We start from the raw sequence: 16,521 nt of genomic DNA, 5'->3' as shown, positions 1-16,521 counted from the left end.
ACAGAAGATCTCCGCTAAGCACAAAATCAAGATGTTTATCTGTCTTTCTATGACCGCCGATAACTTTAGAACTAATGTTAGAAGTGACTAGATATACAAAGTTGCCCATTTCTTTGCATAACCAGCAAAGGGTATACATATCAGTGGAGGCTGCTGAGGGGAGGACTGCTCATAATAATGGCTGGAACGGCTCAAATGGAATGGCAACAAACACATTGAAAACATGTGTTTGATACCATTCCACCTATTCCGCCCCAGCCATTACCACGAGCCCGTCCTCCGCAATTAAGGTGCCACCAAACTCCTGTGATAAAGACACTTCAAATGAAATCCGAGATGACTGTATTAAAAGATACATACAGTATAGGCTATATATATATATATATATATATATATATATATATATATATATACATTTCAATGATATTGAAATCAATTTCATGTTAATTCAATTGAGTTTTACTTAGTTATTTGTACGCTACTGTCTGTAATTTTTTACTCGATATACACTGCTGCAGAGTTGCAAAGAAAAAGCCATATCTCAGACTGCCCATCTTTTCTTTTTATTGGCCAGTCTGAGATATGGCTTTTTCTTTGCAACTCTGCCTAGAAGGTCAGCATCCCGGAGTCGCCTCTTCACTGTTAAAAATTGTTTTTCTTTCGAAAACAAGGACATTTCTAAGTGACCCCAAACTTTTGAACGGTAGTGTATATATATATATATATATTATTTTATCAATTAGTATATTTGAGTTGAACCAAAATATGTGTTGTATTATTTGTTCTGTCTTTTCTGGTGGATTAAACTGAAATTGCAACCGACTTTATAATAATATGCCATTTCTCAGACGCATTTATCCAATGCGACTTACAGTCATGTGTGCATACATTTTTACATATGGGTGGTCCCAGGGATCGAACCCACTACGCTGGCGTTACAAGCGCCATGCTCTACCAATTGAGCTACAGAGGACCACTTTCTATGGCTTGTTTTAAAAATAGCAATATTTTTTTGATTATTTCATTTTCAAATAACCGAAAGTGAGAGGTTGTAATCTGAATAAAGGGAAAAAGGCCATTCTTGAACATGGGGTGAGACATTCTTACTAATCTGCTAGAGAACCTGTTCGGATTTAAGTATAACTTTTGTTTGGCTGACACCTTTAGTGAGTATTCTAATGCTTTAATATTTAATCATTTCTGCCCTCCGAATTCATATTACTTATATAAATAGGCCCATTTAATTTTGTCTCGCTTGCCTTTCTAAATTCAATTTAATATTTTTTGCTCATAGAATTTTTGTAAAACATGTCGCTAGGTGTAGGGAAGACCATAAGCAAATAGGTAAACTGGGATATGACTAAAGAGTTCATCAGGGTGATTTTTCCACAAATAGACAGGTATGTTCCTTTCCATGGTAGCAAGATCTTATCTATTTTTGCTAACTTTCTATAAAAATGTATTGTAGTGAGACAATTTATTTATTTCGGGATATGTATACCGAGTTGGTCCACATCACCGTCAGACCATTTTATTGGTAATGTACACAATAATCTAAAAGTTGTATTTTTTAGTGATCCAATACCTAATATAGTACATTTTAGTCATTTAGCAGACACTCTTATCCAGAGCGACTTACAGTTAGTGAGTGCATACATTATTTTCTCATACTGGCCCCCCATGGGAATCGAACCCACAACCTTGGTGTTGCAAGCACCATGCTCTACCAACTGAGCTACATGGGGCACCGTCTAGTACATTTATCATAATTTGTTTATAACCCAGAGAGGTTAGAAAAAGTATCTCGATCCTCTATGAGGCTGTGGAGGGATCCAAAATGTGGATTTAAAAGAAAACATGAATAACCAGCGTACAATGACACCTTTGTTTATAAGCCCTGGATTTCTAACCCGTTGATATTATTGTTGGATCTGATTTTAATAGCTAACATTTTGATGGCTATAATAAATAGATATGCCGATAGTGGACAACCCAGGTTTACTCCCCTTGACAGTTTAATACTTTCTGAGAAGTAGCCATTATTGACTATTTTACACCTAGGGTTACTATACATAACTTTAACCCATTTTATAAGAGATTCTCGAAAATTGAAATATTCCAGGCATTAATATATAAATTCCAGTCGTACTTCATCAAAAGCCTTTTCAAAGTCAGCTATGAATACCAGGCATGGTTTCCCAGATTTTTCATAGTGTCACGACTTCGGCCGAGGCTGCCTCCCCTCCTTGTTCGGGCAGGCTTAGGCGTTCGTCGTCACCGGCTTTCTAACCACTGCCGTCCCAATCATCATCACAATTGTCTCGTCTTGTCAATCAATGGATTCCGTTACAGTGTAATTGCCAGGGATGTTTGTTTCCCCTGTGCCTGTTTCGTTGATCGCTATTGGAGCGCATTTGTGTGTCAACAAAGGAATAAACTCTGTATTTGGTGATTACCCTCCTGCGCCTGACTCCTTTCACCACACTCACCACATAATCACCCACCCGCTATGGAGTCAGCGGGAGAAGAGTGCATGCCTGGAGTCGTGGCACGGGTCCAGGACCATTCCACGATGCTGGCTAGCTTTGGGGAAGCGATGGATCGGGTTATTCAGGTCGTCCAACACCTGGAGAGGAGAGGACCCGATCTGTCGAGACCAGCTGGCCAACCAGATCCAGACATCTACACCCCAGCACCCGGAGGGATCCATATATCCCGACCACGGGCGTTTGATGGGATGGCGGCGCTGTGCCAGGGATTCCTCCTCCAATTGGAGCTTTACTTCCCCAACCTCAGACCGGCGCCATCGGAGCGGGAGAAGGTGTCCTTCCTCATTTCCTGCCTCTATGGGAAATCCCTGGAGTGGGCCAACGCGGTGTGGAATGAGGGAGGAGCCGCGTTGGAGGACTACAGGAAGTTCACTCGCCTCTTTCGGGTGGTCTTCGATCACCCGACCAAGGGTCGAGAGGTGGGTGAGTGGCTGGTCCACCTTAGGCAGGGGACGAGGACCATGCAGGACTTCACGTTGGAGTTTCGGACGCTGGCAGCGGGGTCCGGGTGGAACGAGCGGGCCCTGATCGACCATTTCCGGTGCCATCTGCGGGAGGACGTCCGACGGGAGCTAACCTGCCGGGACACCATGTTGTCCTTCAATAAACTGGTGGACATGGCCATTCGTTTGGACAACCTGCTGGCAGCCAGAGGACGTCCTGGTAGGGGTCTGCCCGTTTCCACCCCGGACGACTCGGATCCCGAGCCGATGGGGCTGGGTGGAGCCGCCAGCCGAGAGAGCAGAGGAGGACAGCGACAGTGCCACTCTGGTGGCATGAAGGGACAGTACACCACACGTCGTAGTCAACCGGGCTGGGAGGCGGCAGGCAGGGCACTCACGCATCACCCCAGGTATCGAACACCCACACTTGTTCAGAGCCCTCTGTTGCGCACTGTACCCTACATATCCACTTTCTCGATCACATGGTAGTTCCCCAGTTTAAGGCGCTACTCGATTCAGGCGCAGCTGGGAACTTTATGGACAGGGCATTCGCATGCCGTCAAGGCATTTCATTGGTTCCCCTCTCCATTCCACTCCCCATCAGAGCACTCGATAGTCGATCATTAGGGTCCGGGTTTGTTACGTAAGTCACTATACCGGTCACCATGATCACCCAGGAGACTCATTGTGAGCAGGTAATTTTTTCGATTATTGAATCTCCTGCTTTCCCTGTGGTATTAGGTATCCCTTGGCTAGCACTCCACAACCCCACCTTCTCATGCCCACAGAGGGCTCTCACGGGGTGGTCGCGTGAATGTCAGGGTAGGTGTCTAGATGTTTCCGTTGGTGCAACCACGGTGGAAAGTCCAGATGGTACCTCCACCGTGCGCATTCCCCCCGAATACTTTGATTTGGCGCACACGTTTTCCAAGACGCGTGCTACTAAATTACCACCTCATCGGGCGGGGGATTGCGCGAAAGACCTTCGGGTAGACGCTGTACCTCCCAGGAGTCATGTGTAGCCCCTGTCGCAGGCTGAATCGGAGGCTATGGAAACATACGTCTCTGAGTCCCTGGGCCAGGGGTACATACGTCCCTCCACTTCACCCGCCTCCTCGAGTTTCTTCATTGTGAAGAAGAAAGACGGCGGTCTGTGCCCGTGCATTGATTATAGATCACTGAACAAGGAGACGATTAGATTTAGTTATCCTCTCCCCCTCATTCCTTCAGTGATCGAGTCAATGCATGGGGCGCGCTTTTTCACAAAGCTAGATCTCAGTAGTGCGTACAACCTGGTGCGTGTTGAGTGGAAGATGGCATTCAGCACAACCACGGGAAATTATGAATACCTGGTGATGCCCTACGGTTTGATGAATGCTCCATCCGTCTTCCAGTCCTTTGTGAACGAGGTGTATCGGGACATGCTTGGTCGCGGTGTAGTGGTCTACATCGATGACATCCTGGTGTATTCCGCTACTCGCGCCGAGCATGTGTCCCTGGTTCGCAAAGTGCTGGTCAGACTGTTGGAAAATGACCTTTAAGCCAGCAGTCTGTCTCCTTCCTCGGATACCGCATTACCACCTCAGGTGTGGAGATGGAGGGAGATCACATTTAAGCCGTGCGTAATTGGCCGACTCCAACCATGGTTAAGGAGGTGCAGCGATTCCTTGGCTTTGCCAACTACTACCGAAGGTTTATCCGGGGCTTTGGCAAGGTCGCAGCTCCCATCACATCCCTGTTGAAGGGTGGGCCGTCCTGGCTCCGCTGGTCTGCTGAGGCGGATCTGGCCTTCAGGAGACTGCGGGGTCTCTTCACCTCAGCTCCGGTACTGGCCCACCCCTATCCATCACTACCGTTCGTAATGGAGGTGGATGCATCCGAGGTAGGGATAGGCACTGTCCTATCCCAACGCTGAGGCACGCCATCCAAGCTCCGCCCCTGTGCCTTCTTCTTGAAGAAGCTCAGCCCGGCGGAGCAGAACTACGACGTTGGTGATCGGGAGCTGTTGGCTGTTGTCCGGGCTTTGACCGTGTGGAGGCATTGGCTCGAAGTGGCGAAACACCCTTTCCTCATCTGGACGGACCACCGTAACCTGAAGGACATCCGGGCAGCGAGGAGGCTGAACCCTCGCCAGGCCAGGTGGGGCCTATTTTTCACCCGGTTTGATTTTACACTATCATACATTCCGGGTACGAAGAATGTGAAGGCAGACGCACTGTCCCGGCTGTATGACACAGAGGAGAGGCCCAGAGACAACACCCCCATGCTCCCGGCCTCCTGCATTGTGGTGCCGGTAGTATGGGCGATGGACGCGGATATAGAGCGGGCACTATGCACAGATCCATCTCCACTGCAGTGTCCAGCTGGGCTGCGTTACGTGCCTGCTCTTATCCGTGATCGTCTGATCTTCTGGGCACACACGTCACCCTCCTCTGGTCACCCAGGTATCGGTCGTAAAGTGCACTGGTGGAGCGGAAAGTACTGGTGGCCTACCTTGGCTAAGGACGTGAGAGTGTACGTCTCCTCCTGCTTGGTGTGCCCAGAGTAAGGCGCCTAGGCACCTCCCAGCGGGTAAGCTACAACCGTTACCAGTTCCACAACGACCATGGTCTCACCTTAGCATTGATTTTCTGACTGATCTTCCCTTCCTCCCAAGGTAACACCACCATCCTGGTCGTTGTGGACCGCCTCTCCAAGTCCTGCCGCCTCCTACCTCTGCCCGGTCTCCCCACGGCCCTGCAGACTGCGGAGGCCCTGTCCACTTACGTCATCCGGCACTACGGGGTGCCAGAGGATATAGTGTCCGACCGAGGTCCCCAGTTCACGTCCAAGGTTTGGAAGGCGTTCATGGAACGTCTGGGGGTCTCGGTCAGCCTGACCTCTAGGTTCCACCCCGAGTCAAATGGGCAGGTGGAACGAGTAAATCAGGATGTGGGTAGGTTCCTGCGGTCCTACTGCCAGGACCGGCCCGGGGAGTGGTCGGTGTTCTTGCCATGGGCAGAATATGCCCAGAACTCTCTCCGCCACTCCTCTACTAACCTAACACCATTTCAATGTGTTTTAGGTTACCAACCAGTTCTGGCCCCGTGGCACCAGAGCCAGACCGAGGCGCCTGCGGTGGATGACTGGTTTTGGCACGCGGAGGAGACGTGGGACGCTTCCCACGCTCACCTCCAGCGCGCCGTGCATCGTCAGAAGGTCAACGCTGACCGTCACCGCAGTGAGGCCCCGATCTTCGTACCGGGCTCTCGTTCTGGCTCTCGACCCGGAATCTGCCCATCCGCCTGCCCTGCCGGAAGCTGAGCCCGCGGTTTGTGGGGCCATACAAAGTCCTGAGGAGAATCAACGAGTGTAGGTATAGGTTGTTACTCCCCCCTTATTACCGTATTAACACCTCATTTCATGTGTCTCTCCTCAGGCCGGTGGTGGTTGGTCCACTCCAGGAGTCTGAGATGTGGGAGGTTCCTCCACCTCCTCTGGACATTGAGGGGGCCCCGGCGTACTCTGTCCGCTCCATCCTGGATTCGAGGCGTCGGGTGGGGGGCCTTCAGTACCTCGTGGAGTGGGAGGGGTACGGTCCGGAGGAACGGTGCTGGGTCCCGGTGAGGGATATCCTTGATCCCTCTCTGTTGCGGGATTTCCACCGTCGCCATCCGGCTCGCCCTGCTCCGCGTCCTCCTAGCGTCCTCCGAGGCCGGGGTCGGCGCGCTGCTGGAGCTGTGCGTCAAGTGGGGGTACTGTCACGACTTCGGCCGAGGCTGCCTCCCCTCCTTGTTCGGGCAGGCTTCGGCGTTCGTCGTCACCGGCTTACTAACCACTGCCGCCCCAATCATCATCACAATTGTCTCGTCTTGTCAATCACACACACCTGGTTCCTATCCCCTAATTAGTTTGTGTATAAGTGTTCCCTCTGCCCCCTTGTCCTTGTGGGTGATTGTTAATTGTGAGAATAATGTAGCTCGGTGGAGCTACTCATAACATTGTGTTGTCAGGCTAGTTTTTCCCCCTGTGCCAATGTATTCTTGGATTCCGTTACAGTGTAATTGCTAGGGATGTTTGTTTCCCCTGTGCCTGTTTCGTTGATCGCTATTGGAGCGCATTTGTGTGTCAACGAAGGAATAAACTCTGTATTCGGTGATTACCCTCCTGCGCCTGACTCCTTTCACCACACTCACCACACATAGTATTCTATTGTTTCCAGTACTTGTCTTATATTAACTCCAATGTCTCGACCATGTAAAAAACATGTCTGATTAGGATTAATTATATCCGACAATACCTTTTTAATTCCATGGCAATGCATTTTGCGAACATTTTTGCATCACAACACTGAAGTGTAAGGGGCCTCCAATTTTTTTAATGGAATGCATTTTAATGTGTACCACTTGGATCCTGTTTCAGTAATAATGAAATCAGATCTTCTTGTTGAGTATCTGATAATCTACCATTGTTATAGTAGTGGTTAAAACATGATAATAACGGTCCTCTAGTATATAATTAAAGGTTTGGTATACCTCCACGGGCATGCCATCCAGCCCTGGAGTTTTCCCAAACTTAAAGGCTTTAATTGCATCAATAAGTTCCTCCTCTGTAATTTGGCCTTCACATGAGTCTTTCTGTACAGCTCTTAATTTTATATTATTAATAGATTTTTTTTTCTCCATACAAATAACTTTGGTTAGTGGAGATGGAGGAGACTGAAATGAAAACATATGCTTAAAGTACTTTGCTTCCTCTTTCAAAATATTGTTTGGTGAATCATGGGTGACTCATTTCTAACAAGTTTCAGTAAATTATTTTTAGTAGCATTTTTATGTTGAAAATATGTTTTTTATTTGTTGTCTTTGTCCTTTCAGCACCCATTGTACTTTCCAATTCTCGTCTGCAACTCTGAGGATATCAATGGAGTTGTATATTGAACTTTATTTCAATATACAAGGGTTTTGCAAGTGTTTTGGTTGATTTTGGTTGTTTATAAGTGTTTTGGTTTATTGTGGTGGTTTATTTGTGTTTTGGTTGATTGTGGTGGTTTATTAGTGTTTTGATTGTGGTGGTTTATTAGTGTTTTGGTTGATTGTGTTGGTTTATTAGTGTTTTGGTTGATTGTGTTGGTTTATTAGTGTTTTGGTTGATTGTGTTGGTTTATTAGTGTTTTGGATGATTGTGGTGGTTTCTTATTGTTTTGGTTGATTGTGGTGGTTTATTAGTGTTTTGGTTGATTGTGGTGGTTTCTTATTGTTTTGGTTGATTGTGGTGGTTTCTTATTGTTTTGGTTGATTGTGGTGGTTTATTAGTGTTTTGGTTGATTGTGGTGGTTTATTAGTGTTAGTGAGGGGTGGTGTGTCTGTATCGGCTCTATTCTGCAGTTAATTTTTTGCTGTTGTATTGATTGATTGATTTATCATGTTTGTGAGTTGTTTGTTCTCAGGGCACCTTTGAGAATGAGACCCTGGTCTCAATTGGGCTCTCCTAAATAAATACAATGTCATTGTTACTTTTAGTCTGAACTACTATTGTTCTTTCACAAGCTGTTTTTGCTGTTTTTGCTCAAACTTGCCTGCCCCTATAAAGGCTGTTTTTCTTAGCAGTTCACAACATACTTTACTCGAAAAAAAGGGAAAAAAGTATTTGATCCCCTGCTGATTTTGTACGTTTGCCCACTGACAAAGAAATGATCAGTCTATAATTTTAATGGTAGGTTTATTTGAACAGTGTTTTGGTTGTCAGAATAACAACAACAAAAATCCAGAAAAACGCATGTCAAAAAAGTTATAAATTGATTTGCATTTTAATGAGGGAAATAAGTATTTGATTTCTGGCTCCCAGGTGTCTTTTATACAGGTAACGAGCTGAGATTAGGAGCACACTCTTAAAGGGAGTGCTCCTAATCTCAGCTTGTTACCTGTATAAAAGACACCTGTCCACAGAAGCAATCAATCAATCAGATTCCAAACTTCACCATGGCCAAGCTCTCCAAGGATGTCAGGGACAAGATTGTAGACCTACACAAGGCTGGAATGGGCTACAAGATCATCGCCAAGCAGCTTGGTGAGAAGGTGACAACAGTTGGTGTGATTATTCGTAAATGGAAGAAACACAAAAGAACTGTCAATCTCCCTCGGCCTGGGGCTCCATGCAAGATCTCACCTCGTGGAGTTGCAATGATCATGAGAATGGTGAGGAATCAGCCCAGAACTACATGGGATGATCTTGTCAATGATCTCAAGGCAGCTGAGACCATAGTCACCAAGAAAACAATTGGTAACACACTACGCCGTGAAGGACTGAAATCCTGCAGCGCCCGCAAGGTCCCCCTGCTCAAGAAAGCACATATACAGGGCCGTTTGAAGTTTGCCAATGAACATCTGAATGATTCAGAGGAGAACTGGGTGAAAGTGTTGTGGTCAGATGAGACCAAAATCTAGCTCTTTGGCATCAACTCAACTCGCCGTGTTTGGAGGAGGAGGAATGCTGCCTATGACCCCAAGAACACCATCCCCACCGTCAAACATGGAGATGGAAACATTATGCTTTGGGGGTGTTTTTCTGCTAAGGGGACAGGACAACTTCACCGCATCAAAGTGACGATGGACGGGGCCATATACCGTCAAATATTGGGTGAGAAACTCCTTCCCTCAGCCAGGGCATTGAAAATGGGTCAGTGATGGGTATTCCAGCATGACAATGACCCAAAACACACAGCCAAGGCAACAAAGGAGTGGCTCAAGAAGAAGCACATTAAGGTCCTGGAGTGGCCTAGCCAGTCTCCAGACCTTAGTCCCTTAGAAAATCTGTGGAGGGAGCTGAAGGTTCGAGTTGCCAAACGTCAGCCTCAAAACCTTAATGACTTGGAGAAGATCTGCAAAGAGGAGTGGAACAAAATCCCTCCTGAGATGTATGCAAACCTAGTGGCCAACTACAAGAAATGTCTGACCTCTGTGATTGCCAACAAGGGTTTTGCCACCAAGTACTAAGTCATGTTTTGCAGAGGGGTCAAATACTTTTTTCCCTCACTGTATGTTGAAGTACATTATTTCATGTACAGATGTAGGATCTTATTTGACCTATATTGTCACAGCAAAATAATCCTGCGGCAACAGGATTTTAAAGTTTAGTCCATAATGTTGCTTGTATCAGTGGTTAGGCTGTTAGCTGACCAGAAGTAAGTTACATGAAAAGTGCGATACTATTTATTAATAACCGTGTTAGTGTGGATTTTCAGTGAATTTATGTAAATCACGAAGCTCATCTGCATTTCCTGCAGTGAAGGAAAATTCTCAGTAACAAAAGAGGGATCAAATTAAGATCCTACATATGTAGGCACTGCACTGCAAAACACCTCACTTGGTTTATCATATCAAAGTATAGTATGAACAAATGTGAACAACATGAATTAAATGAAGTAATAATCATGATCAGTCATTTTTACAGTTCAGTGCTGACTTCCTCCACACACTAAGCTTTAAAGTTTAAAGCACTGCAGAGAAACGGCATTCACATTCACAGCGTTAGGTGTCTACTAAGTCAGCGGAACTAATCAGCCTGGCGTGAAAACATGTTCTTAATTCTGACAAGAACACAGTATGTGACTGGTCCATTATGACTCTAAAGAATGTGTAGGGCCATTATTACAGCCTGTGTGAATGACACAGTGTCAGTGGTGAGGGGGGATGGATCACCGTGACTCAACCGATGTGCCACATTAGGGGCTTAAAACGCAATCCTTCCTCCATTTAGGCCTTGAATACTTTGGCAGCTGCTCTCCCACTTCAAAAGACCACAGGGAAATAAAATAAATGCTTGTCGAGGAGACCATTACCTAAACTAATTGACCATTTTCAAACAATTACTGTATAAAAGAGTTGCAGATTTTAAGGACGGAAGAATAACTTTAAATTCCAGTTTAATAGTGGAGTGATGTGAACTACAGCAGTGAGCTGGAAGGCCTCAGTTGCTGATAACACCCAGTCTCATTTCTGTCTGACATCTTACTCAAGAGGCAGGAGGCATCTTACTCAAGAAGCAGGAGACATCTTATTCAAGAGGCAGGAGGCATCTTACTCAAGAAGCAGGAGACATCTTATTCAAGAAGCAGGAGACATCTTACTCAAGAGGCAGGAGACATCTTACTCAAGAAGCAGGAGACATCTTACTCAAGAAGCAGGAAATATTTTACTCAATAAGCAGGAGACATCTTACTCAAAAAGCAGGAGACATCTTACTCAAGAAGCAGGAGACATCTTACTCAAGAAGCAGGAGACATCTTATTCAAGAAGCAGGAGACATCTTATTCAAGAAGCAGGAGACATCTTACTCAAGAGGCAGGAGACATCTTACTCAAGAAGCAGGAGACATCTTACTCAAGAAGCAGGAAATATTTTACTCAATAAGCAGGAGACATCTTACTCAAAAAGCAGGAAATATCTTACTCAAGAAGCAGGAGACATCTTACTCAAGAAGCAGGAGACATCTTACTCAAGAAGCAGGAGACATCTTACTCATATATTGTTTGCAGATGGGTTTAATGGTTGTGTTTTATGAAGGGTGGTCGGTTTGTTTTGAGTACATACTTACACTTCACTGTCAGTGGGGAAACTGTGAAGGAATGTACAAATAAGTGAGGTCCCGCTGTACAGGATATAAGCAGCAGCGGGGGACAAACATTTGAAGAGCAGCCATGATGGCGGCAGATGAGGGGCCATCTGACCTCAAACCCTTCCCCGTCTCAGAGACTCTCGACTGCGCCATCTCTTCCAGACCTCCCACCCCCATGGAGTTCACGTTGAGCTCTTCTCGTATCCCTGTCACTGCCGAATTGAGATCATGATGGGGAAAATTATCCTCATGTTATGCAGTGTCATTTTGATATACGGCCGGGGGAATTATGGGCCTTTTATGTCAGTCGGCTCTTACTGAATCAATTTCCTCAAACTGACAATCACCGCTGAGCAGTATCCAGGCAGATGTTCTCAACAGAGCCTCACTCAGTGTGAACTAAGGCAGCATCAGTATTATGTAGAGTGACATAAGCGTGTTTGTAAGTGGTCATTATCCGTGCAAAGAATCACACCAATTACCTGAGCACGAAACCTTTTAGTCACGGTAGACTAATGAGAGAGAGAGAAGATGTTACTGTTGTTCTCCAGAATATGAGAAAAACAATAGATAAGTGGAGAATAAGTGGGGGTTCACTGTTGCTTTGATTGCATTGAGGATGCTGTGTAAGAATTTACCAACAAGACTTGAGTTACTGTAGTCTGCAAGTGAAGAAGTACATGCTCAGAGTGCATACTCATGCTTGCAGAGGCTAAGTTGGGCCCTTTTGGTGTTGTTCCAAGAAAATGTTGTCTTTCCATCATTATCATGAACAGGGGCCTTTTTGGTTTTCACAGTATGATGTCTCTCATTCTTGTGGGACACAGTTCATTTGGGTTTCCCCTAATCTCACCCCAGGGTGTTAGGTGTGGTAGCAGCCGTCGTGAGGAAGTAGCAATTGCCAAATATACCTTAACACTGGTCTAATATTATTTTGACCCAGTTTTTTTTTTTTTTTTTTTTGTGTAAATATATCAGACTGCTAAAAGATTAATCTGAGAGTGTGTGTGTGTGTGTGTGTGTGTGTGTGTGTGTGTGTGCGTGTGTGTGTGTGCATGTGTGAGTCTGTGCCTTTGTGTACGTGTTTGTGTCTGCATGCGTGTTTGCCCCTGTCTTTGCTTCTTTCCGTACGTGTTCAATTCACTCAGCACAGCACCAGTCCTTAGTTACCACCATAGGCTGTCCTCTATTACAGCACCAGTCCTTAGTTACCACCATAGGCTGTCCTCTATTACAGCACCAGTCCTTAGTTACCACCATAGGCTGTCCTCTATTACAGCACCAGTCCTTAGTTACCACCATAGGCTGTCCTCTATTATAACACCAGTCCTTAGTTACCACCATAGGTTGTCCTCTATTACAGCACCAGTCCTTAGTTACCACCATAGGCTGTCCTCTGTTACAGCACCAGTCCTTAGTTACCACCATAGGCTGTCCTCTATTACAGCACCAGTCCTTAGTTACCACCATAGGCTGTCCTCTATTACAGCACCAGTCCTTAGTTACCACCATAGGCTGTCCTCTATTACAGCACCAGTCCTTAGTTACCACCATAGGCTGTCCTCTATTACAGCACCAGTCCTTAGTTACCACCATAGGCTGTCCTCTATTACAGCACCAGTCCTTAGTTACCACCATAGGCTGTCTGTCCACTGTTACAGAGCTGTCATCATATGGAGCTATTAAAAATAATAATTAAATAACTGCTGACTGAAGACTTTTGCAGGATATTGACAGGCTAGATTGGATTGGCTGGCTGGCTGGCTGGCTGGCTGGATGTGGTGTGAGAGGATAGACTAACGTTGCATTCACACACAGTCCTGAGGACGATGGATGACCCTGACAGGAATAGATAAAAGATCTGAGTGTAATGGCCAGAGGATGCCTGACACACACACACACACACACACACACACACACACACACACACACACACACACACAACACATATGTGTATGAATATGTACACACACAAACACAGTCACACAGAGACACACAATCTCACACACACCAAGTTCTTGATTGCTGTTTTATCCCTTATTTCCCCACAGATAAACCTACAGAGGAGGATGCGGGTCACAGGCCTAATTACCCAGGGTGCAAAGCGCATCGGCAGCCCAGAGTACGTCAAGTCTTACAAAGTGGCCTCCAGTGATGATGGCAAGACCTGGAGGACAAACAAAGTCAAGGGCACAGACGAGGACATGGTGAGACACATACACACACACACAGCAACTGGAGACCACACACCAAGTCAAGGGCAGAGTGGAGGACATGATGAGATGGCTTTTTAATTAGCCAGCTCACTCCGGGCTCATCTTCCTAGCACTTACCCCCCTCCACTTTTTATGACTTTTAGATTGCATTTTATACTATTTGGGGATAAACGGCCACCAAATAGGCTCCCCGGCACTCTGTCATTTTTGACAGCGCACTATGTCCCCGGTCCCGTCCTCCAACCAGCCATCCCCCTTTTGACCCCAGCCTCCAATGGATTGAGACATGGATTGTGCACGTGTACCATTCAGAGGGTGATTGGGCAAGGCAAAAAATGTAAGTGCCTTTGAACGGGGTATGGTAGTAAGTGCCAGGCGCACCAGTTTGTGTCAAGAACTGCAACGCTGTTGGGTTTTTCATGCTCAACAGTTTCCTGTGTGTATCAAGAATGGTCCACCACCCAAAGGACATCCAGCCAACATGACACAACTCTGGAAGGATTGGAGTCAACATGGGCCAGCATTCCTGTGGAACATCTTTGACACCTTGTGGAGTCCATGCCCCGACGATTTCAGGCAGTTCTGAGGGCAAAAGGGGGGGTGCGTCTCTATATTAGGAAGGTCTTCCTAATGTTTGGTATCCTCAAACATAGACAGTACCAGTCAAAAATTTGGACACACCTACTCGTGTAAGTTTTAATTTTATTTTATTTTTTACTATTTTCTACATTGTAGAAGAATAGTGAACACATCAAAACGATGAACTAGCACATATGGAATCATGGAGTAACCAAAAAAGTGTTAAACAAATGAAAATATATTTTATATTTGAGATTCTTCAAATACCCACTCTTCTCTCAACCAGCTTCACCTGGAATGCTTTTCCAACAGTCTTGAAGTTGTTCCCACATATGCTGAGCACTTGTTGGCTGCTTTTCCTTCACTCTGCGGTCCGACTCATCCCAAACCATCTCAATTTGGTTGAGGTCGGGGGATTGTGGAGGCCAGGTCATCTGATGCAGCACTCCATCACTTTCCTTCTTGGTCAAATAGCCCTTACACAGCCTGGAGGTGTGTTGGGTCATTGTCCTGTTGAAAAACAAATGATAGTCCCATTAAGCCCAAACCAGATGGGATGGCATATCGCTGCAGAATGCTGTGGTAGCCATGCTGGTTAAGTGTTGGCTACCACAGCATGAATTCTTCACAGACAGTGTCACCATCAAAGCACCCCCACAGCTTAACACCTCCTCCTCCATGTTTTACGGTGGGAAATACACATGCAGAGATCATCCGTTCACCCACACCGCATCTCACAAAGACACGGCGGTTGGAACCAAAAATCTCAAATTTGGACTCCAGACCAAAGGACACATTTCCACTGGTCTAATGTCCATTGCTCGTGCTTCTTAGCCCAAGCAAGTATCTTCTTATTATTGGTGTCCTTTAGTAGTGGTTTCTTTGCAGCAAATCGACCATGAAGGCCCGATTCACACAGTCTCCTCTGAACAGTTGGTGTTGAGATGTGTCTGTTACTTGAACTCTGTGAAGCATTTATTTGGGCTGCAATTTCTGAGGCTGGTAACTCTAATGAACTTATCCTCTGGAGCAGAGGTAACTCTGGTACTTCCTTTCCTATGGTGGTCCTCATGAGAGACAGTTCCATCATAGCGGTTGATGTTTTTTGCGACTGCACTTGAAGAAACATTCAAAGTTCTTGAAATGTTCCGTATTGACTGACCTTCATGTCTTAAAGTAATGATGGACTGTCGTTTCTCTTTGCTTATTTGAGCTGTTCTTGCCATAATATGGACTTGGTCTTTTACCAAATAGGGCTATCTTCTGTATACAACCCTACCTTGTCACAACACAACTGATTGGCTCAAACGCATTAAGAAGGAAAGAAATTCCGCAAATTAACTTTTAAGAATGCACACTTGTTAATTGAAATGCATTCCAGGTGACTACCTCATGAAGCTGGTTGAGAGAATGCCAAGAGTGTGCAAAGCTGTCATCAAGGCAAAGGGTGGCTATTTGAAGATTCTCAAATATAAAATATATTTTGATTTGTTTTATCATTTTTTTGGTTACTACGTGATTCCATATGTGTTATTTCAAAGTTTTGATGTCTTCACTATTATTCTACAATGTAAAAAATAGTAACAATTAAGAAAAACCCTTGAATGAGTAGGTGTGTCCAAACTTTTGACTGGTAGTGTAATAGTTGTTACTCTAACAACTGTAAGATTAATGAGACATGCAAAACACTGAGGTGAGAGACTAAACTCAAAACCCAGTTGTTCATTTTCTTGCCTGAGAACTTTGAGTCTGACTGTAGGAGTGTGCTAGCCAGAAAGTTGACTCACTGATGCTCTGACCCAGAGGGACCCCCCTTTTGAGTACACCTCTGTGCAATGCTGACCTGAATTAATCCGGAAAGAGCTGCATTCCTTAACACACACACAGACACACACACACAAACATAAACACACTCATATCTTCACCTGAGAGGGCCCTGTGAAACACTATATTAGTTAATTCTGGGATAGCACTGTAAAACAGTCTATATGGTATGGCAAGGTAATTGGTCCACTAATTCAAAACACGTCGTGTGCTTACAAATTACCAGCTTAAATGGTGCGAAAAATTGTCTATTTTTCCAGTAATTCGAGCTCGTTGATCTTGAATGGCAGCAATTTGTTGAGTTTCGAGTCGACA

At 45.5% G+C, this 16,521-nt stretch overlaps 1 protein-coding gene across 1 annotated transcript in view; it reads left to right on the top strand.

Moving 5' to 3' along the window:
- Nucleotides 1-16,521, top strand: part of LOC121585229 (EGF-like repeat and discoidin I-like domain-containing protein 3) — a 214,043-nt gene that overhangs the window by 135,698 nt on the left and 61,824 nt on the right. Inside the window, exon 6 of the mRNA XM_041901673.2 lies at nucleotides 13,639-13,794. Coding sequence (XP_041757607.1) covers nucleotides 13,639-13,794 — 156 coding nt within the window. The remainder of the gene's footprint in view (nucleotides 1-13,638; nucleotides 13,795-16,521) is intronic.

The sequence above is a fragment of the Coregonus clupeaformis genome, chromosome 16, assembly GCF_020615455.1.
Source record: "Coregonus clupeaformis isolate EN_2021a chromosome 16, ASM2061545v1, whole genome shotgun sequence".
Lineage (NCBI taxonomy): Eukaryota > Metazoa > Chordata > Actinopteri > Salmoniformes > Salmonidae > Coregonus > Coregonus clupeaformis.
The sequence above is the reverse complement of the archived record's forward strand: the minus strand, read 5'-3'. Positions and strand labels throughout refer to the sequence as shown.